This window comes from Podarcis bocagei, assembly GCF_964188305.1.
Source record: "Podarcis bocagei genome assembly, chromosome: 6".
Classification (NCBI taxonomy): domain Eukaryota; kingdom Metazoa; phylum Chordata; class Lepidosauria; order Squamata; family Lacertidae; genus Podarcis; species Podarcis bocagei.
This window is the reverse complement of record NC_138130.1, coordinates 29,540,722-29,562,560: the sequence shown is the minus strand read 5'-3', so window position 1 is coordinate 29,562,560 and position 21,839 is coordinate 29,540,722. Positions and strand designations below refer to the sequence as shown.

At 41.2% G+C, this 21,839-nt stretch overlaps 1 protein-coding gene and 1 long non-coding RNA gene across 5 annotated transcripts in view; one reads left to right on the top strand and one right to left on the bottom strand.

Annotated features, from left to right (window-relative positions):
• NCK2 (NCK adaptor protein 2) overlaps nucleotides 1-16,409 on the top strand; it is a 71,026-nt gene extending 54,617 nt beyond the window's left edge. For all 4 annotated transcript variants that reach the window (XM_081198564.1, XM_081198565.1, XM_081198566.1 and 1 more), the window contains 2 exons: nucleotides 5,447-6,168; nucleotides 14,987-16,409. In XM_081198564.1, the coding sequence (XP_081054690.1) occupies nucleotides 5,447-6,168; nucleotides 14,987-15,181 (917 nt within the window). In that variant the 3' untranslated portion in view covers nucleotides 15,182-16,409. The remainder of the gene's footprint in view (nucleotides 1-5,446; nucleotides 6,169-14,986) is intronic.
• Nucleotides 11,737-20,829, bottom strand: LOC308589526. Its single transcript, XR_014009355.1, has 2 exons — nucleotides 18,549-20,829; nucleotides 11,737-12,085 (listed from the first exon to the last, which is right to left on the bottom strand). It is a non-coding gene; the product is annotated as an uncharacterized lncRNA (long non-coding RNA).
• Between the last annotated feature and the right edge of the window lie 1,010 nt (nucleotides 20,830-21,839).

The following is a 21,839-nucleotide window of genomic DNA, read 5'->3' as shown; positions in this document are numbered from 1 at the left end:
CTGTCCAGTAACTTCTGTCTATTTATTCAGGAAACCTAGAGCATAATTGTGTCCATGTTTACTCAGAAGTATACCAGTGGTAAGGGTGGGTAGGACTGTAGACTTAGTGTTGCAAGTAAGTGACCTGTTTAAGTGCCTGGTTTATACATGTGTCTAACAAGGGAGCAAAACAGAAACTTCCAATTTCAAAACTGTTCCATTAAGTAGTTGATGTTTTGCCATAAAAGCTGTGTGAGCCAACTGGCCCATTTCTTTTCTGAGGTGAGGGAGGAATTATGTTGTTGTTTAGTCGTGTCTGACTCTTCGTGACCCCATGGACCAGAGCACGCCAGGCACTCCTGTCTTCCACTGCCTCCCGCAGTTTGGTCAAACTCATGTTGGTAGCTTCGAGAACACTGTCCAATCATCTGGTCCTCTGTCGTCCCCTTTTCCTTGTACCCTCAATCTTTCCCAACATCAGGGTCTTTTCCAGGGAGTCTTCTCTTCTCATGAGGTGGCCAAAGTATTGGTGCCTCAGCTTCACGACCTGTCCTTCCAGTGAGCACTCAGGGCTGATTTCCTTCAGAATGGATAGGTTTGCTCTTCTTGCAGTCCATGGGACTCTCAAGAGTCTCCTCCAGCACCATAATTCAAAAGCATCAATTCTTCGGCGATCAGCCTTCTTTATGGTCCAGCTCTCACTTCCATACATCGGAGGAATTATACTCCTGAGTAGTAGAATTACTCTGGTTAAAATATTGTCAGCATATAACACTTTATTTGCTACCCCAAAGATGGGAAATACTTCAGCAAGAGATATGCAAAAATCATCCATGCACTTTTCAGCTGCAAGCATGCACTTTTTTCTGGATACAATTGCATTTGCAGAGTTGGAGGCTTTGAACATTTGTAAAGCGGGGCTTGCAGTTCAGCTGCACGTCACACGTTGCTTTGTGGAATATGGAGTTTATATTTGTCTTTAGTCCTGTCAGGATTGAGAAAGGGCCCCCAACTGGGGGGGGGGGCATCACCCAAACTTAGTTTTAAAAGAAATCTGTGGAGAAAAGGGAAGGTGAAACTTGAGTGGAGTTACTATGAATTAAATCTAGGGCTTTGTTTCTGCGGAAAATAGCATTTCGTGTTTGGAGCCAGCCTTGCCAATTACTGAAATGTGCCCCCCCAAAACAGTTCCCCACCCCTTCCCCTAATGGCTGGACAATGTTGCGAAAAGGGATGGGGGAGTGTGGTCCAGCTGTGGCTTTTGATACCATACCATCTAGTGATTATAAGTTTCTGAATTTGCTCTGTGATTTGGAAGTTTGGGGCATGGTGATATAGTTGTTCCATTCTTAACTTGCAGGGCTGTTTCCAGAAGGGATTTTTTCCTTCATTCCCTGCTCGACGCTTCTGCTGTGGGTACCCTCAGCTTGTCGTTTGTACTTTCAGATATGTGGGGATTTGGCTGACATCAGAATTAGGTGAAGTGCTGGAAGTCTGGACTTTGTAAAAAAAAAAGAAAAAAAAAAAGCAAAGCTGGATGATGGTCAGTAATGGGAAACTCAGGTCTAACAACGTGGAGTTTCTGTGGGTAAACAGTTCACAGATTCAGAGAGATGGTATTCCATCTGTTTGTGATGGCTGTGTACTTCTCATGGACCAAGTTTGCAAATTGGGGTGTTCCTTGAGCCGGTTTTGTTGCTGGGTGCCCCAGTATAAAGTACCTTTTACTGATTTCCTTTCAGCTGTTTCTTTTTGGAATTTTACGTATTGAATTGCATTTGGGGAAAGTCTATTCCTAATCACCATATTCGGCAAATAGCTTTTGCAATTAACTGACGGTACCGACTTGTATGACCCAAAACTATGACTGAATAATAAAACAGTTGGCCAGCCTCTCTCCTATATAACAGATAAAATACCAGGGAGTGTAGGCTAACGGAAGAGCCACTGCTTTCAGCATTTCTGTTCCTTCATCCAGAGAATACCAAGAGTTTAAATTGCTGAAATGAAGTAACTAATCAGCAGAGCCTGTGAATGTGCAAAAACATGTGAAGGCTTGGTATAAACCTGCTTTCGTTGCAAATCGAGTGTTGCAAACTATAATTAGAAAATGGCATAAGTCTGCAGAAACAGGTATCTTTATCTGCTGCCAAAATATATGGAATGAAAAGTACAGATTTCTGCATAGTGCTGAATGTTGCCAGCTATGTCAGTGCTGCTGAGATGGGTTTGTTTGTTTGTTTTGGAGGGGGGGACTTGAGCAGGAAACACTGACTCTCGACCAGTGTTAGAAACTCTGATATATAAGCTAGGTGCCAAATGGCTCCTTAAACCAGGGTTACGGTCGCCAAAACGGAATGTCTAGCTGCCTTCTGATTGGGCAGATAAAATACCATGGATAGAATACTACAGGATGTGTTGCTAGTGTGTGAAAGCAGTCAAGATCCAAGGATCCCCAGGGACCCACCTCCAGATGGTGGATATGTCAGGTGCATCATGGCGCCTGGGCATCTTCACTTGGTCACAAAATGCACCTGGCAAATTTTGAATGCTGCTCCAGACAGTGACCTGTTTCAGCTATTATGACTCCTGAATACCAAATTCTGAACCAATATTGTAATGTATTTGAAACTTCATTCGTAAGAAGATTCAGTACTAAGAAACGTAATTTGTTATAAGCCTTCCTGAATTCTTATTGAATGCATCTGCTCCCAGTTCAGTTAAATGTTGACCTTCTTTTATTTGTAATACAGAAGCAAACATGGTCATGGGCTGCATTCCCTTCCATGACAGTATGTGGTCCCATCAGAGCTGACCAGAATCCCACCATGGTCCTTGCTGTATGCTAGGCCTCTGGTTCTTAACTCTTGCTCTGCTTGACATAACATTGAGCATTTTGCTAGTATTGCGTAAATCTTTACAAGCAGTGAGTTTCCTTCCTTCTCTCTTCCATACTGAAAAGTTTAAAAAGTCATCCTTACAGTGGTCAAATGTTTGCAGATGTCGAGGTATTTAATAGAAGGTAGGTTGCAATCTTCAATTCAAGCATTATTTCACTATTGAATTGTTAGTTACTGGAACATATCAAGTGCCTTGTTTTGTGGAAATTTGTTCATGGGTTTTTGTTGGTTTAGGGCTGGTTCCTGATGTTAATTGCACTCTCTCACCGTTGTTAGAAGGGACTTGTTATAAATATTTGGAAATCTTAATTGCTAGAAGTGTGTACATTGAAGTGGAAAATGGCTTAGTCACTGTCATTGAATGCGGAAATAATGAGGTCATTAACCTGAGATATGTACTTTGTCCAATTACTACCCATTCTCTTGATAGTAATATCTCTCCAGTTACCATCTCTGGTTCCTTTTAATAGTGCTCATTGTATGTTGATACACAAGACATTGTTCAGTGGCGGTCGGGAAGTTTTCATCAACTTCTACTGCAGACTGAAGTAGTGTTTTCCTGCAATTGTATCACACACCACAATAGCTTGGTTTCTTTGCTGTCACTTTGCCAGCTTGCATGGCCACTGACTTTTAGGCTAGAGGGAAGTCTTTAGTTACAGTTCTTTGGATAAGCACACGGAAAGATGGGAAAGGGAGTTAGCTGTGGAACGTATCGGGAGGAATCACTGACATTTTCCTCATTTAGTTAATGTGACACTTGAAGCTCCGTAGATTAATTTGACAAGCATACTTGTGTGTCATCCCCCCCCCTACCCATTTCCTCCTGCTGCAGTTTCAACTTAGGTTTTGTACAGCAGATTTTTGTTTATGCCATTTAGGTGAGTAATCTGCCAGAATGCATCAGGTATGTTCAGCTACCCCTAGACAGGCGTTTAACTTGAACTATTTTCGGTGTGTAATTAAGCGGTGATGTAGTCAACCCAAAATGGCTTGTGCGAGAGACAACTGTTTAGAATAGGATTTATTTTTAAAATACCTTGTGTTTTTGTCTGCTCGTATCAGAATTATTTCCTTTATGTTAACCAAAGCACTTTAACTAGATCTTGTATCACACTGAAAGCCTGGGGAGGGGTCGGATTCTTTCTCACTCTAGTTGTAGTCCAAATATATGTGTAGGATTATGGCTGGGTGGTTTTTTTCTATGTGTTGTCCTTGTTTTTCCACAGTTGAAATCCCAAACAGCGCTTGAATTTTGCTTGTCCCAGATAAACTGAGCCTGCAACCTAATTGAAATTCCATAATGAAATTCACTACCTTCAGAGGTTTACAAGCAAAATAACGTGTGTGTGTGTGTGTGTGTGTGTGTGTGTGTGTGTGTACAGGGAGCATTAAAGAATAGTTCCTGTGTTAGATCTTTATCACAGTAACATTTGAATTTAATATTATTGTTTGAGCTGGTGAAGGTTGTATTACTCCTGCTGCTAGCTGCTACCTTGGTACTCTGTTGCAAGTTGTGAAAGTATTGTGCTTCAAAACATTGCACTCCTGTGGGTTTTATTTTATTTTAAGTAATTGTTAGCTCCTTTTTCTGCTGCATATCAGACACAACTAAAAGCAAAATAGGAGATTATTAGGTGCACAGTACCTCTAAAATCTGAAATGTTGTGACGTTGAATATCCTGTGTTGACTCCTATCCAGAACCATACCTAGTGATTTCCCTACTGCTATACTCTGCAACTGAGATCTCGGTTTGGCTGCACATTAGCAAGTTGCACAAATTCACTGCATGTCACAATGTAGGTCATGTACATATTTTAGTGTCAAAATTTACCAATAAAATGTGCACAAATAATTTTGTGTATGTATTGTGCACGATCATACCATTTCTTGGTTCAAATGGTTTTTATTTTATGAAATTGCAGTAGAATCGGTTTGAATGTTAATGGGAGCCTCGCAGAACCTTTAGACAACCAACTTTTGGTACCTTGTTTCAACTTCTTTCTCTGCAACTAAAATGGATTGAAAATCGGTTGGTTGCATTTTCAAAGAGTTGTTATTCCCACAATGCAATACTAACTGGTTATAAAAAGAGTAATTTCCTTTTCTATGCTGCCAACAGTTCTGTGTGTATTAATTCTCTAGTGACTTCGGAAAGAAATGCACTGAAAGGGCACATCAAAGCTTCATTTAGTAGCTAGCCTTCTGAGATGAAAAGGAAGCTTCTTAAAAAGTTACGGGGTTTTTTCCCTCCGGCAGTTTTCTGGCATCATAGAACAATTCTTCTATGTCTTCATTATTTTGTTGACACATCTAGGACTTGACTACATTGGCAAAGAAAAAAAAACGTTTTATGTGCGTTATTTATGCATTCTAACACGGTGACACCAGAGGGCACTGTGGGGTTCTGTTTTTGCCAACCTGATTTCTCAGGCAAAGTTTGCAACGTGTTTAAATGAAGCACTTCTTCTAGATCCAGCCCTAGCGTTTTCGAGTTCTGTATTAGATCTACAAACCATGTTTTGTTTAATGCTTTTTAGAAACTTTTATTTATTTATTTTAACAGGTCTGGGGAAAACAAAGCGGAAGACGAGTGCCAGAGACGCCTCACCGACCCCTAGTACTGATGCTGAGTACCCATCTAACGGTAGCAACGCCGATCGGATTTATGATCTGAACATCCCAGCGTACGTTAAATTTGCCTATGTGGCAGAAAGGGAAGATGAACTCTCTCTCGTGAAAGGATCCCGAGTCATTGTTATGGAAAAGTGCAGCGATGGCTGGTGGAGAGGGAGTTACAACGGACAAATTGGATGGTTTCCTTCAAACTACGTGGTAGAAGAAGTCGAGGAAGCGACTGCCGATTCGCCGAGTTTTCTCAGCTTGAGGAAGGGAGCCTCCATGAGCAATGGCCAAGCCATGAAAGTACTTCACGTTGTTCAGACATTGTACCCGTTCAGTTCTGTCACAGAAGAAGAGCTCAACTTCGAGAAAGGCGAAACCATGGAAGTGATAGAGAAACCTGAGAATGATCCGGAATGGTGGAAATGTAAAAATTCCCGAGGGCAAATTGGCCTCGTTCCGAAAAACTATGTAGTAATCTTAAGTGATGGCCCTACAAGTAACAGTTCCCACCCGCCTCCGATAAGCTACACAGGGCCCTCTACTACGGGACGGTTTGCAGGAAGAGAATGGTATTATGGGAATGTTACTCGGCATCAGGCAGAATGTGCTCTAAACGAACGGGGAGCGGAAGGGGACTTCCTTGTCAGAGACAGTGAATCTTCGGTAAGTGGCACCCATTTCAGAATCTGAAATTTTGCAAAGTACTGTATTTCGATTTTGCAATGTATCGTGCAGTGTGTGTGTGTGTGTGTGTGAGAGAGAGAGAGAGAGAGAGAGAGAGAGAGAAATAGTACAGAAAGTGACCATTTCTCTTACGCTAAAGAAAGTGACCTACATCTCAAAATACCTTATATTGGTTAAAACTAATATATAAATATATTTGCTATATGCACAGACAGAGAAAAACAGAGCAAACCACTCTAGTATATGATGTGCAGTACATCTTAAAGGAGAAATGCAAATGGAACTTTCAGTGTCATTTTATACTTAAAAAAAATTTTTAATGCAGGTAGAGGTTCTGTTAAAAGCTTTTACAACGACTTTTCAGAGTCTATAAATTATTTCACAAAACAAGTTCTTAACTATGCCGATACACCTGAGGTCATAACAAAATATTCGTGTGAAAGTTTTAATTGAGTTGGATTGTTAATACAATTTTCTTGGTTTTGTTTTGTTTCTGCTAGAATTATTTCCTTAATACAGATGAAATTCCAATATTGCAGTGTGTATTCTACATGCGAGCAGACTGTGTAAAAGTTCTCTCAGTTAATTTCTCCTTTGCTTCTGGCTTCTTCATCGAAGTAACTTTGAAAGCTTCTAAGACAGAGGTCAGCAACCTTATCAGAGGATGCTCGTCCGTCCAAAGATGGGCCGGAGTGTGTATGTGCACGCACGCTCTTCCAGGTCAGAGGAGCACGCGTACGCACACACTATTTCCTGCGCTCCGACCCGGAAGTGCGCCAGAAATAGCGTGTGTGCATTCGCACAAGTGCTTCTGCGTCCCGCATGCGTGTGCACACGCTATTTCTGGCACACATCTGGGTCGGAGGAGCGCCCTGGCGCATGCGCACAGGCACCATCTACCCGGAACTCGCTCCCCACACCGGTAACAGCGGGGGGCGGCAGGGGTCACCGTGGGCCGGTTAGACAAACCTTGTGGGCCGCTACTAGCCCATGGGCCTTAGGTTGCTGACTCCTGATCTAAGAGAACAACCATGTTTGGTCTCTTGCAGCAAAGAGTAGAATTATGATCTTAGGCATATTTGGGAGTAATCTTCCTGAAATCTACGCATAGCTAAGGAGTTCTGTGGCACCTTTCAAAATGGACTACAGTGGTACCTCGGGTTACATACGCTTCAGGTTACAGATTCCGCTAACCCAGAAATATTACCTCAGGTTAAGAACTTTGCTTCAGGATAAGAACAGGAATCGTGCTCCAGGGGCGCAGCAGCAGCGGGAGGCCCCATTAGCTAAAGTGGTGCTTCAGGTTAAGAACATTTTCAGGTTAGGAACGGACCTCCGGAATGAATTAAGTACTTAACCAGAGGTACCACTGTAATTTATTGCAGCAGCAGCTGTCATTGGATGCAGCTGAATACCCTTCAGCTCTTTTTCAGATGGGCTTTTTATTCTCGCCACTTCCTGTGGGTTTCACACTCAGGCTTTCCCCAGCTACCACTTTGAGATGGACTGGATCTCAAATAACAATGAATGAAAAAGCCAGTATGTTTGGGTGGATTACAAATCTGAACACGTCCCCGCTTACTTCAGAAGTTATTTTAATACGGTTTCTTAATTTGTTCTAGCTACCTTATATCACACTTGAGAGTCTTGTTTGTATATTATAAACAGGAGATATTCTCTCATGTGTCAAGCCGGATTACTGAACTTCCTGTATCATTTATCATGTGTGTCTCCTCGGCTGCTGGCTTTGGCAGCAGTTGGTGGTTTTAATAACCATTCTCTAGCAACCTTGCAATTAGCTCTTTGCCCAGGGCAGCTAACTATTTCTGCAGGCAACTAGTTTGCCAGACCCGCTGCACAAGCTGCCCTATGTATGAGCCAGCTGGTCATATTTTTTCAGTAGTTGTGTACAAGGCAGCTCAATCTGATTGTTCTTCCCTGCATTTTTTTTTTGCTTTTGTGTTGTTGTTTTTTTTTGCACTAGCAGAGTTACTAAAATAGTCAACGGCCTAGATTTACTGCTTTTCCCATCATGAGACTTTGTGTGTTCTGTTTTTTGAAGTCATCTTAAGGGGATAGCGTTGCTTGAGTGGTCAGGGCATGAAACTGAGTCCAGCTGCAGTAGAAGCAATCAAGGGAAAAAATTGTCAGGCTTCTATTCCGCAGCAAGAGAATAGAGCATATAAACAAGAGATCTTATTTTGACCCTTCAACCTCCCGGGGGCAACGGATGTGCTTTGTACCAGCCCAAGATTGCTTCCTGGGAAAGCAGAGTAGGACACCCCCATTCTCTTCATTTTGCATTCCCCTATTCAGGATGAATAATTATACTTAGCTTTTAACTGCTTGTTTTAAAACAAGTAAGGTGAAATAACATAGTATACAATGCCAATAAAAAGAATACGATATAAAGGAGTAAGAATAAATGTGTGAGGATGTACGTTGGCCTGAAATTTACAAATTCCAAGGCAAAAATCAAATATATTTTCTACATTGGTATCTGAAGTTATACTTTCAGCTTCCAATGAAAGGGATGGCAGAAGGTAGATAAGGAAGAATCTAGATCTTATGTTTGACATGAAGTAGGACCACAAGATACTGAGGCTCCCCAGAACCTTCTAGGGCAGCCAGAAACGCAAGGAAAAATCTAAAGGTAAAGGGACCCCTGACCATTAGGTCCAGTCATGGCCGACTCTGGGGTTGTGGCGCTCATCTCGCTTTAATGGCCGAGGGAGCCAGCATACAGCTTCTGGGTCATGTGGCCAGCATGACTAAGCCGCTTCTGGCAAACCAGAGCAGCTCACGTAAACGCCGTTTACCTTCCTGCTGGAGTGGTACCTATTTACTTGCACTTTGACGTGCTTTCAAACTGCTAGGTTGGCAGGAGCAGGGACCGAGCAACGGGAGCTCACCCCGTTGCAGGGATTCAAACCGCCGCCCTTCTGATCAGCAAGTCCTAGGCTCTGTGGTTTAACCCACAGCGCCACCCGCGTCCCCTAAGGAAAAATCTAGCCTTGTCCTAATTGTTTCTCGCTCATACTCTGTGTTCCTCACCTATAAAATATGAGATTAATTGATTTAACCAGCTGTTTGTGCACTGCTGCAAACCTTTTAGAAATTTTGTTCTAGCATCCCTCATCAGATGTAAATTAAAATTTGTAGTTGACTACGCAGTTTATCCCATTTTGTGATTCAGGGAGCAGTTCATTTTGCCCCAGAGCCAGTATTTTCCTTATGGTCAACCTAGTGTTCCTCTAGCTACTGGGCTACTACTAAAATGAGGCCTGCATTTTAAGCTGCATTTTAAGCCGTATTTTAATTAACTGTTTTTCCCCCCTTTACGTTTTATTGTAATTTATATTTGGTGTTAGCCATCCTGAGCCCGGCCCTGGCTGGGGAGGGCGGAGTATAAATAAAATTATTCTTATTCTTATTGACCTTGCGGGCTGACAAACTCCATAGATGATTCCATGTGCAAATTAAAATAATAGATTAGCTTAAATATTTTAAAACAATGTAATAAATGTTTAAGTAAAATAAATATAAACAATTTTTAAACCTGGTTAATAGAGCCACATCCATTGACCAGAGACTTCCAGAGGGATGCAGTGCACATTTTACTGCATGTAGCAACACAAGCACAGCATTTGCCATTTTGTTATTAAACCCCTCCAAAAGTATTATGCAACGTATAATATTTGCAACTTTTTGTGTTCAGCACACTTTAACGTACATCCTCTTATTGGTCCTTACAACCCTGTTGTAAGGCGAATTTTTATTGCCAACCCTTCTTTCAGATGAGGAGAGGGTGAACAAGACAGCAGTAGATGGCGAGTTCATGGCTAAGATGACATTTAAGTTGCCATTCGGTGTCCATATATAGCTCCAGGTTCTATGCCATTCTTGATAAACTATTAATTAATGGAATTAATTAAATAAATAATATAATTAAGATGCTGCCTTTTGTGAGCTTGGGTTTAGAATGTGAGGTGGGGGAGTTGAACACTACGAATATGGAGGCGTCTACAGTCCTTCACTTCCTCCTGGAGTCCCTGGCAGCAGCTCAAGATCTGTGGAGGTGTTGGGAGACCTTAAGTGTTTGTGTGTATGCTCTAACTCTGCCTCATCTCCCCCTCCCCTCGCCATGGCCTTTCAAAAGATAGTTGTATGAAGTGGTGAGCATTTTCTATCCATTGATGCTCCCCATATCTTAGGTCTCTTCCTCATGCATCTCTTCTGCCCCCAACAATGCGTTTGCAATCCCCCAAGAATAATCCTTCCATAGGCCTTTAGTTATGAGGCAAATTAACCTTCCCACTGAATTTCAGACAGGGCAGGAAACCAGCTGTGGCTTCAAGTTCCCAAATTTGCTTTTCAGGCAACTTGCTACCTATGAATTCTCAGTTCTCTCTGCTGACTAAGAATGTCACCAGCGTGTTCCAAATGCGGAACGACCAAGTTCAGAACCTGCTCTTACGAATTAGGTGCACATTGCACAACCATCGTGATGGACAGCTGTCAAGAGGAACTTCCTTGAAAGTGGCTTGTTGTGTGGGAAATTAGTCTAAGAATCAGTCTAAGTACAAAGGCAAAGGCAATGTTCTTTTCTGTAGGAAGTCGGGCCATGCTATACTCTCGTAACTCAATAATTGTCCACTGCTCAAAAACAGAACAGAGAGCTGTAGCTGCTCCCTTCGTTAAAATAATATGGGGAGGAAAGTTTTATTCTACATCTTAGAACCACATACACTGGAAGGATCTACAGCAAAGCCTCATACCACAGATGAAGGGAATTAAATGTTCATAGATATAGGTTAAATACATTTTGACTGAGTGGATTGGACTACAGTATGCGATTTTCAGTGTTTTGATTCTTCCAGAAGTGACTTAATGCATTACTTTGTCTACAAAATGAGGTAATAATTGAGGCTTTCGCTGAGAAGAGCTGTAAAGATCATGGTTATGTGAGAAAGCAGACAGCAGAATCGTGGGCTGGCATGAAATTTTCTGTTTTACCTTAGTCTACAAGAAATAGCGGGAAGGGGTGCAAAATAGGGCACACATTCTGCAAAATCACAATGTGACTGGCATTACCTTTTTTCTATGAGAAAGAGAGTGTAAAAAAGTGAATGCAGAAAATGTAGGTGCGTAAGTAACCTTTTGCACCATAAAGGTAAAGGGACCCCTGACCATTAGGTCCAGTCGTGGCCGACTCTGGGGTTGCAGCGCTCATCTCGCTTTATTGGCCGAGGGAGCCGGCGTACAGCTTCCAGGTCATGTGGCCAGAATGACTAAGCAGCTTCTGGCGAACCAGAGCAGCGCACGGAAACGCCGTTTACCTTTCCACCAGAGCGGTACCTGTTTATCTACTTGCACTTTGACGTGCTTTTGAACTGCTAGGTTGGCAGGAGCAGGGGCCGAGCAACGGGAGCTCACCCCGTCGGGATTCGTACCGTCGACCTTCTGATCGGCAACTCCTAGGCTCTGTGGTTTAACCCACAGCGCCACCCGCGTGCCTTTTGCGCCATATGATTTATAATATTCAAGCACTTTCCAACAATTTTATTATCAAGCAACTTCCTTTTGCAATAGCAGGTGGTGGGTTTTCATTGTGTTTTGGTTAATCCTTGTACAATATCATCACACATATTTGTTTAGGTTATTATGCCAGTGTGGATGGTGCAGGTCGGCTCTTCATTATAGTGCAGGCAAAGTCTTCTAGGTGCCGCTTAGAAGTATTGACCCCTAGCAAATAACCAGTTCAGATGTGCCCTTAAAAGTGCCTGTGAGCTACTATATAACTCCAGAAGCCCAAGCATGGGAAAGATTGCGTGCGAGCCATCCGACTGTAGCAGCTATGTCCAGTGGGAAAAGGAGCAGAAATATCTGCCAAGAGCTGAAACGAAAAAGGCAAACAGACACAAAATATAAAAATAAACACTATTGGAACAAGTTCAAGGCAGACAGCAGGGAATAGTTTTAGGCTGCATTTTAACTTCAATGCAGTATATAGGATGACAGTGCTAAGATGCAAAAAAGAGAGAGAGGTCTTAGGCTTTAATGGAACTATTTGCATTGTAGGGGAAAACAGTAATAAACAAGCTGAATCACTTTTACATTTTCTTCAGGTTTCCTGCGTTACCTAAAATATGAGCCCATGGTGGGGAGGAGGAGAGCAGGAGCCTGACATTTTTGCAGCAGCTGTTCAAGTTCTTCAGATTCTCCTATTTGACTGTGCTTCTCTCTCGAAAGAACTAAAGTGCCTTTTCGCTGCTTCCCCCCCCCCCAAGGATCTCATTTTTGTAGCCTGATGGAAGAAAAGTGACACGTACTTGTATTTTATATGTAAATTTAGGTAGTAAATCTTGGAACTGGGAAGACGATCATTGCTTTAATGTCAGTCCTTGAGTGGGAACTCATTTCAAGTGACAGAAAAGCCCTATTACGTTTTCCCTGTCTACCTTGTTAATAATTAGGCTGGAGCAGTTGCACATCTCCTGTTCAAGGTATTCTTTCTCTCTCTCTTCCTTCCCACCCTCTTTCCCAGACACAATTATCTGCTGCTGCCACCATAGAAAGCAGCCACAGCACAGTGTTGATGATGTTGCCCTAATACCGTGGGAAATACAGTGCAATCCTGGTGCAGGTGTCTCTGGCTTCCAGTCTTGTTTCCTTACAGCTCTGCCTATAATTACTTTTACTTTAATATTATAAATGGCTGCTCTAAGGCATTCCCAATGCCACAGTCTTCTGGAGAACACTTAAGGCAGTTCATATACAGTCAGCTCTCGGAGGGAGGACCGGGGGGGGGGGGGAGCTGTGCTTTTGCCCTACTATTCATCTGTCAGATTCCTATTTTGACAAATGACACATAACTTACATTTTTGTTATCACATAAATATAATATAAAAATTAGGTTCCAGTAGCCAGTAATGTCGCTTCTCGTACTTAAGTTATGATTTCCATAAATTAATCCCTTGTAATTTCAGTGATATGTTCCTTTTCTAATAGAATTTGTTGCCGGAAAATGACAGAGATTGTTAAGCCGTTTTAGTTATTTAAATAGAAAAGCCTAGAAATTTTCTTGATTCTTCTGAGACATTTGCTTCCTATCTCATTTTCATATTTTTCTACAGCACACACACACACACCAACTTGGATTATACCAGTAGGGTAATACAGTCATACCTTGGTTTTTGAACAGCTTAGTTCTTGAACGTTTTGGCTCCCGAACACCGCAAACCCGGAAGTGACTGTTCCAGTTTGCGAACTATTTTTGGAAGCCGAACATCTGACAGGGCTTCCGATTGGCTGCAGGAGCTTCCTGCAGCCAATCAGAAGCTGCGCTTTGCTTTCTGAACATTTTGGAAGTCGAACCGACTTCCAGATTGGATTTCATTCAACTTCCAAGGTACGATTGTAACTTGATGTTACAGTTCATGTTCTCTGCCTTGGTTCCAGGTAGTGTTGTCTAAGCGTACTTATTTCCTCCTGGTGTGTGGAATCAGCCAGAAGTGTGTGGGCTGGCTGGCAATTTAGGAAAATTGGGCTGGACGTGGAAGACAAAATGTCTGGAACAGACAGCTACAACCAGAGGGGTCTAAATCACTGGAAATTCCAGATTGCCTGGATAGTGTAGTGGAAAACCTCCACCCATGAACAGAGTGTAATCCAAAATAACTGCCAGTAAAATTTATGTTACTGCTTTTTAGCTAAGAGCAATATGTAGCTCGGTCGACCTCATTGTTAAGGTGGAGCTAAAGATTTGAAATAATAGGCAGTTATCAATTAACACTGCAGTGTTTTTCAGGAGTTACTGCCAATTGAAATTAGTAGGGAAAGAGGTGCTTCTTTATATGCTAACCTTGTAAGCATCCTAAGTAATGGATATATTCTTTTGTTTCTTACCTAGTTCTGTAGCTTGAAAGAAGCTCTTGGCAATCCATGGCTGGGCACACAAACTTAAATGAATTGTTTTGTCTGCTAGTATTTAACATTGCTATTTCTTCTGCTCGTTTATACAACGCTGGCTTAATACATTGGCCTTAAATGTGTAAAACCAGATGGGAAGTTAATTGTAGCAAACAAAATAAATCTGGCACAGAAATGCATATCGGGAACCCGTCTACTTTTAAAAAGAGGCAGAAAAAAGGGGTGCTGTGCTGGTGACCAAGCAGAGGGAATAAATTCTGTCTGCACAAGTGTATAATATACACACTAAAAAATAAAGCAGGTGTTTGAAACACCCATTCCTGAAGAATTGTTGGCAGCTCAGTTTATGGTGGAATAAGAGACACTGATTTTAACTACCTTTTTTTGGTGAGTAATACAATACTGCAGATGTGCCATGTTGTTTAAAGTTAAATAGGATGAACTGTTAGCTCTTTTTATATGTATAAAAGCTACTTGCTACAGAATAAATCAAGAAAGGCCCTCTTGTGGCCATGGATTCAAATGGCACGCTGCTTTAGCTAGACTCTTTCTGCATAGGAATATTTGGTATTTCTGAATGCATGTAGACATACTTCTCTTGACACTTGTCGGCCTCTGGCTTTAAACCAACAGTGTTTGCATTCAAGGTGCATAATTTATATCTGTAAATGGTGCTGTTGAGGTTCTTTCGCTTAACTAAAGATGCTGATTATGATGATAGTAATTCGTATTTTAAAGTACCCAGAGCGCTGAGCCCAGTGGGTGGAAGCTCACTCGCAGCTCATTCACCTCGTTACATAGCAGGCTTTAAAACTGCATATTTGATATTATCATTAAACACTTCCTTTCCCTTTTCTCTTTGCAGCCCAGTGACTTTTCAGTATCTCTAAAGGCATCGGGGAAGAATAAACATTTCAAGGTGCAGCTGGTGGACAGTGTCTATTGCATTGGGCAGCGTCGATTTAATACTATGGATGAGTTGGTGGAACACTACAAAAAGGCTCCTATCTTCACCAGTGAACATGGGGAAAAGTTATATCTTGTGAAAGCACTTCAGTGACGTTGAAGATGGACTTGGGCCTATTGGGGGCCTCTTATAACTTACAAGCCTTAGGTCCTAAATTCACTTTTATAGAGCAGAGCAGTCTACGCCAGTCTGAGACAGTCTTCAGAGAATGACCTCTTTCTAAAGTATTTGCTCTGTTGATTATATTCTTTCTCCTTCGTTTCCCCACCCCGGTTTTTTTCCTCTCTCTCTTTTTGCTTACTTTGTCTTTTTTTCCCTCTCTCTCGAAAATTTGGTTGCTTCACATTTCCCTCAGGTTGAAAATATCACTTAAGTGGCCATTCTTCCCTGGGTTCTACGCTCCTCTCTTCTGTGTACGTTTACATAGTTAGTTCACATAAACAAGGGGTTTTTTCTCAATTAAAAAACAGTGTTAACTTGTTCAGATAGCTCACGCTGGCAGAACTCATCATTAAGAGACTGGGCACAGTTTGAATGCACTGAACCTGCAGCTAACTAAGTGAAATATAGTAGACATAACAATTGTGGCTGTGAGTTCTGTAGCTATTTTGCTTACCAAGTAGTATACTCCAGAAATTCCTAGTTTCTAGAAGCACTCTTTACATTCTCTACTCAGCTATTACATTGCCTCCTTGATTCTTTGTGAAGAGTACACTAACTAAAGCATTTTGTAATAGTACTTCTTAAACTACTACGGTAAAAATTGTAGTAATAAGAAAACTATCTAGCATACTTTGACATGTAATTGCAACAGAGATGTTTCATTGAAAGTTGATTACTTAGAGAATCATTGAATTGTAATGGTTGAATGTTTTGGTAATCTACAACCAAATGTGCCATCCACATAATGCTTTCTTTTCTTGCCCTTCTGCTTGTTTGAATTAAACAATTATGTATTTAATTCTTAAAGTAATATGTATCTGTAGCTGATTGACACTAATACAGACATTTAATAAACATAGCTAATTATGGGCGGGTGGGGCTTCCAACACATAACATGCATACGTTTTATATATGCATAACGGAACAAAAATTCAGGGTTTACAAACGGTGATGTGATTGGTAGTAAGACACACAGAATGTTATATGAAGAAAATGCTTTCTTTTTCCTTTTTCTTTACTTTTAACCTTCTTATGGTTTTAAATATAGTCTTGATGGCACATTCCTGAAAATTGAAAAGAAAAAAAAAGGACCTTGATGATCCCAGAAACTTGCTTACCCAGCTTTTTGGATATTGTAATAAAAAAGGTATCATGTGAAGATGGAGTATTGAATTTATCCTTGGGTGATGACCTTAAGAGTCCTATAGCATGATGAAATGTGGTTAAATGTCACCATTTATATACTGACCGTGAGATTTAGGTAGTTTGATCAGATCAGCCAAAACAAATTGCAATGTTCTTGTATTTAAATCTTGAATTCATGCCAAATGTATGGACAGTCGCTTTGTTTGATTTCTTTGAATTCTAATATAATACTAACATTGGGGAACTGCTGCCTGTAGTCAAAGGGCCTCTCGCTGCAGTAGTCTTTCAGGTTCTTTTAACTCATGTCAGCAATGGCCATTGTACCTGATGGTCTTTTCTATATGTAAGTTACCATCTCAAGATGATTAAAAGCCCACCACTCTTGAATTAGTTCCAATAGGCTTAAATGTCTTTAGAATGGGATTAGACAATTTCATGGGAAATGGGTCTATTTGCTGCAGTGGCTAAATGGAGAATCCATATTCCATCCTTATTCCTCTGGACACTGGTTGCTTGTGCAAAGGTAGGAGGACAAACCGGTAGCACAACATGATTGCCTTCAAGCCCTTCTTGCAGGCATCCGATTGGCCAATTTGGCAAAGATGATGCTTGACTAGATGGACCTTTGGTAGAATCCAGCAGAGCAGCTGTGACATTCATCTGAATTTTACTGGGACACAGCTCACTGGAGTCACCTTAGATTCTGGCCCAGAGTATGTGTGTTAAACATATTTAGGCCACAGTAATTTATTCTGAAGTGCTCACATTGATGCTGATAGAACTTCCCTACAGTTGAAGGAAGGCTGGATGTTTACAGCCTTAAACTTCAGTGGTGCTAAATAGACTTGAGTCCAGGTATGATCACCGTTCTTATGTGCCACAGCTGTGAATGTGCTCCATTGCCAAGGGTCAGGAACAAATAAATTTTGAAGCTAAACCAGGAAATTGCCCCTTTAGCCTGGCAGAAGCTGGTGGCAGGCACATGAGAATCAGTTGACGGGATCCTTTTCTCCACACGGCAAATTTCTCCCACCATTTAATGACAGAATTAAGTTATACATGCAATAAACACTTTAAAGTACACTATTTTCATTTCATTTTTTTCTGTATTTATCTGATACGTTCTTTTTCAATTGCTGTTTTATATTTATTCAAGTTGAATAGTCTGAGTAAGCACTGTAGTTGAGAATATTTATGAATGAGTAAGAATGCAATGCACCAAAACTTTCTGATTCAGCCCTATTGAACTTTATTGCAACAGTGCTTGTGTAGTTCCTTATTAATTATGTTGATCACTTACTTTAAAAAACACCGTTTAGAGGTTGGGGTACTGAACTCTACAAATTACTTGGGTTGAACAGGATGCAATAAGTTTTATACAATGAGCTGTTGTTCTCCATGTTGCTTTCTATTTCAATACGACAAAATGTTTGCCTTTGTTGTTAAAATGCATTGATTGATTGAGCTCTTGATAGTGAGATGTGAATCCTTTTTCTTCGAACAATTGGTAGCTTAATTTATCACACCTCAAATGCAAAATAAATAGCTCAGATTATTTCTTCCAGTGAGTAACAGCTTGACTTTGTCAGCACTGAATTCAGTAACTGAGTTGACCCGTCTACAAACTGGTTTTAAATTCTTCCTGGTGTTCCTCACCACTTGGGTATCAATCTCAAAAAAAAATTGTCCTTTTGCAGGCATAAAGGTTTGGGGTTTTAAAACCAGCCTCTTTTTGGGGGGGTTGAATATAGAAACCATAAATTCATTACAAAACATTTAAAGTTATTAAGGTGGCATCTTCTTTTACAAAAAAGAGAGAGAGAGAGTTTTCATGATGTTCATGATTTCAAATGTTCAGCCATCAAAGTGGCACAATCCTTCCATGCAGTTGCATCATCACAGTTTTCAGATGTTAAATTGGTTTTTTGAAGGCTCTCTGTATTCTCCCTTCAATAGCAAGTTTCTATCTGAGATGTGGGGATGTTTTCAAACCTATAAACTCCCCACCTGACAGTGGAGTTTGTTCCAGCCTGAAGGGACATGGGAAGTTGTCTTATTATTACCCTTCACCAGTTTTTCTCTGCCTGTTGTTTCATTTGCTTGTTTGTTTTGGAACATAGACAGATAGACAAAAAAGAGCTAGTGCGGTTACCTCTGGCTTGATTTACAGTTGCTTTGTGATGGATGGCAGTCTTCCGCTAGCTGTTGGTGATTCTGAGAGATGGTTTTGGGGAGGGAGGCTCATCCTTGCGTCCGCTTTCAGACTGGTTGGCAAGGTGCTGGCTTAGTTTCAAAGAAAAAAGCCATTGCTCCTGTTATTATATACAAATCTATTTCTTTAGCATTTGAACCTGTTCTTCTGACGCAGTGATCCCTTCTTTGACTGCTGCTGAAACAAAGGTGGAGTCTTTGAGAAAATAAGTTTGCAGACAGATTGGTGGGGAGCAATGGAGGTGGAGCCTGAGGCCTCCAATAGTGGCAAGAGGGAGGCTTATTCCTATGCATGGGTTGTTTTCTGTTTGTGAACTGATGTCGTATAGCTTAATTCACTTTACTACACCCATATCTTTTTCATCTTTATGCTCTTCTTCTTTTCTTGCTTCAGAATTTTACCAGTGTCGAACAGCTAGGTCAGGCACGGCCAAAATTGGCTCTCCAGCTGTTTTGGGACTACAGTTCCCATCGTCCCTGACCACTGGTCCTGTTAGGTAGGGATGATGGGAGTTGTAGTCCCAAAACAGCTGGAGGGCCAAGTTTGGCCATGCCTGAGCTAGGTGTTCTCACTGGACGTCCACAAGAAAATTATACAGCGAATAAACCACCATTATGCCTTCTGCTCACAACTTTAGCAGAGCCTTTACGATTTTGTGTAATCCAGAGTCAGTTGTCACAAGGAGCAACGTTGAATGCTACTGCAATGTGATATTTTAGCTTGGAAGTAAATCAGCAACTATGCTGCCAAATATTTGCTATCTTGTTTTTTGTTTCCTTCCGCATACATGTGTCGTCATTAATTTTCCTTTCATTTCTATACCACTTAATATTTTTACGAATAAATCTCAAAGCAGCTTATAAAGCATTAAAACATCAGATGAAACAACACAGAATAAAACATTAGTGAAGAAAGTAAAGTATGACATTGCAGTTAGTGATATGCATACTGCAAGCCATAGTTTGGACTGTAACTAACCATGGGTTTGCTTGGAGCCAGAGAGGTCCCACTTTCTTAACCTTTTGTCATGTGGACTGTGTTTTTCATATAGGGCCCTCCTACTTTCCTCCCACATTTTGAGTCTCATGTATGCTGAGCATCTCTTTGACCAAATATTTGCAGAGATCTAGTATCCTTGTGAAATGTATTTTGCTTCATAAGGTGGAATCACGAGCTGCACATTTTTATCATTTCAGGAATGTGAAATATATTTTCATTTAGCAAACGATCCAGGATTTATGCTGGATTGTAATAATATCTAACCCTCTAAAAACGTCTTAGTTTCCTTCTGGCATGTGCCTGTCACAGAAGTGAGATTGACAGGCAACTTCTTTGTACGCCAATATATTCCCCCCCACCCACCCTTTGGGCCGTTCCTTCGAATTTGCTGAGTTTGTCTTGGAGCATAATGGATAAAACAATACAAATGCTTTAAGGGGGCTGTAAAAATAAAGCATGTTGGGGTCATAATAAAAGAATTGTGCTTTGGTTCTGTTTCAAACAGGAATAATAATTCAAAGGACTTTAACGCTGGGTAGTTTCATACAATCTTTCTGTACAAGAAATTGGGAGTATAAGAATGTCCCAAAATAAATACATGTTGACAATTCTGGGGTACCTTTTTGGACTCTGGATTTGGAGCCCAACAACTGAATTAGACAGATTAATATACCAGCACGATAAATGAAACAGTATTTGGTAATTGGATGCCTGTCTTTTCCCAAGGAAATTGCCTGTGTGGGCAACTTTTTACAATTTAGCTGCTGGCTTGAATGAGAGTACCTTCTAGTTGCATTTTTTGTCCATTGACTGTCTTTCCTGTTGTCCCTCTTAAAGTATTGTAAATTAATTTGATTATATTCTCCTTGATCTTTATTTAATTGCTCATAATAGTATTTAATGGCATTGTTGATTTTTCAGATATAGCCTGTTCATTTGTCTTCATGTGAAAAGGAAATCAATTCCAGTCACTCTGCCCTCTGTGTCTAGTAGGTGCATTTCAGTCTTTAAAGTTGTGTGGTAGGATACTACTATAGAGTGGCACAGAGGCTGCAGTCCTTTTACAAAATGGCCTTCCCTCATCTCACATGAACAGTGGCAGCTGAAAGAAGCAGAAGAAAATCAAACTCATGGTTTGTAAGTCTGTGTTTTGGAAGTGCTCCTCTCGGTATATGAAATGTAGCAGTACCGCAGCTACCTGGTTATCTTGATGAGTTTCCCTTACCACAATCTGAAATGCCTCCCTTAGCATGGCTACTCGCTGTGTTGATGCGAATACCACAGAACTCCCTTCCTCTGCTTAGGCCACCAACATAACTTGGGCCATTTATTTTTGTCTTAAGATCCTGAGGTAACTAAAATTTTGCTCTGAGAAGGATAAACAGTGAGTTTTGGAATCACGGGTGTTAGGAGCTTATCTTCAAATTAGCGGCGTTGGGGTTTTCAGGAATTCTGAGCACTCAGTTTGACGAAACAGCGCCAAAAGGAAGCTGCTCTGAATGTTAAGTGTTTCTCAAGCTCCCTCCCACAGCAATTTGTATCAAAAAATCAATTTACTGGACAAATTTGCTTCCTTACATTACTTGTGAAAATGAGAAATGAAATGTTGTTTTTCTTCTTCTGTGAATTAAGATGAAACCGACCTCTTTGCATTCCTCAGAAGTGATGATCTACCAATTTCCAAAAAGATCTAACCCTCTTGGTTTTACTTAATGGTGCAAAGTGAATTTTACAAGGAAAATGGGCATTGTATTGCATTGCAAAATGACACAAAAGCAGCAATGTTGATGTATAATGGCATGTATATAATTTATGGCAGTTATTGCAAGGATAGCACTGTTGCACAATACAGGGGTACCTGAGGTTAGGTAAGGGTAAGGGTACCCCTGCCCATACGGGCCAGTCTTGACAGACTCGGGTTGTGCGCTCAACTCACTCTATAGGCCGGGAGCCAGCGCTGTCCGCAGACACTTCCGGGTCACGTGGCCAGCGTGACAAGCTGCATCTGGCGAGCCAGCGCAGCACACGGAACGCCGTTTACCTTCCCACTGGTAAGCGGTCCCTATTTATCTACTTGCACCCGGGGGTGCTTTCGAACTGCTAGGTTGGCAGGCGCTGGGACCGAGCAACGGGAGCGCACCCCGCCGCGGGGATTCGAACCGCCGACCATGCGATCGGCAAGTCCTAGGTGCTGAGGTTTAACAAGAACTTAATTTGTTCTGGAGGTCCGTT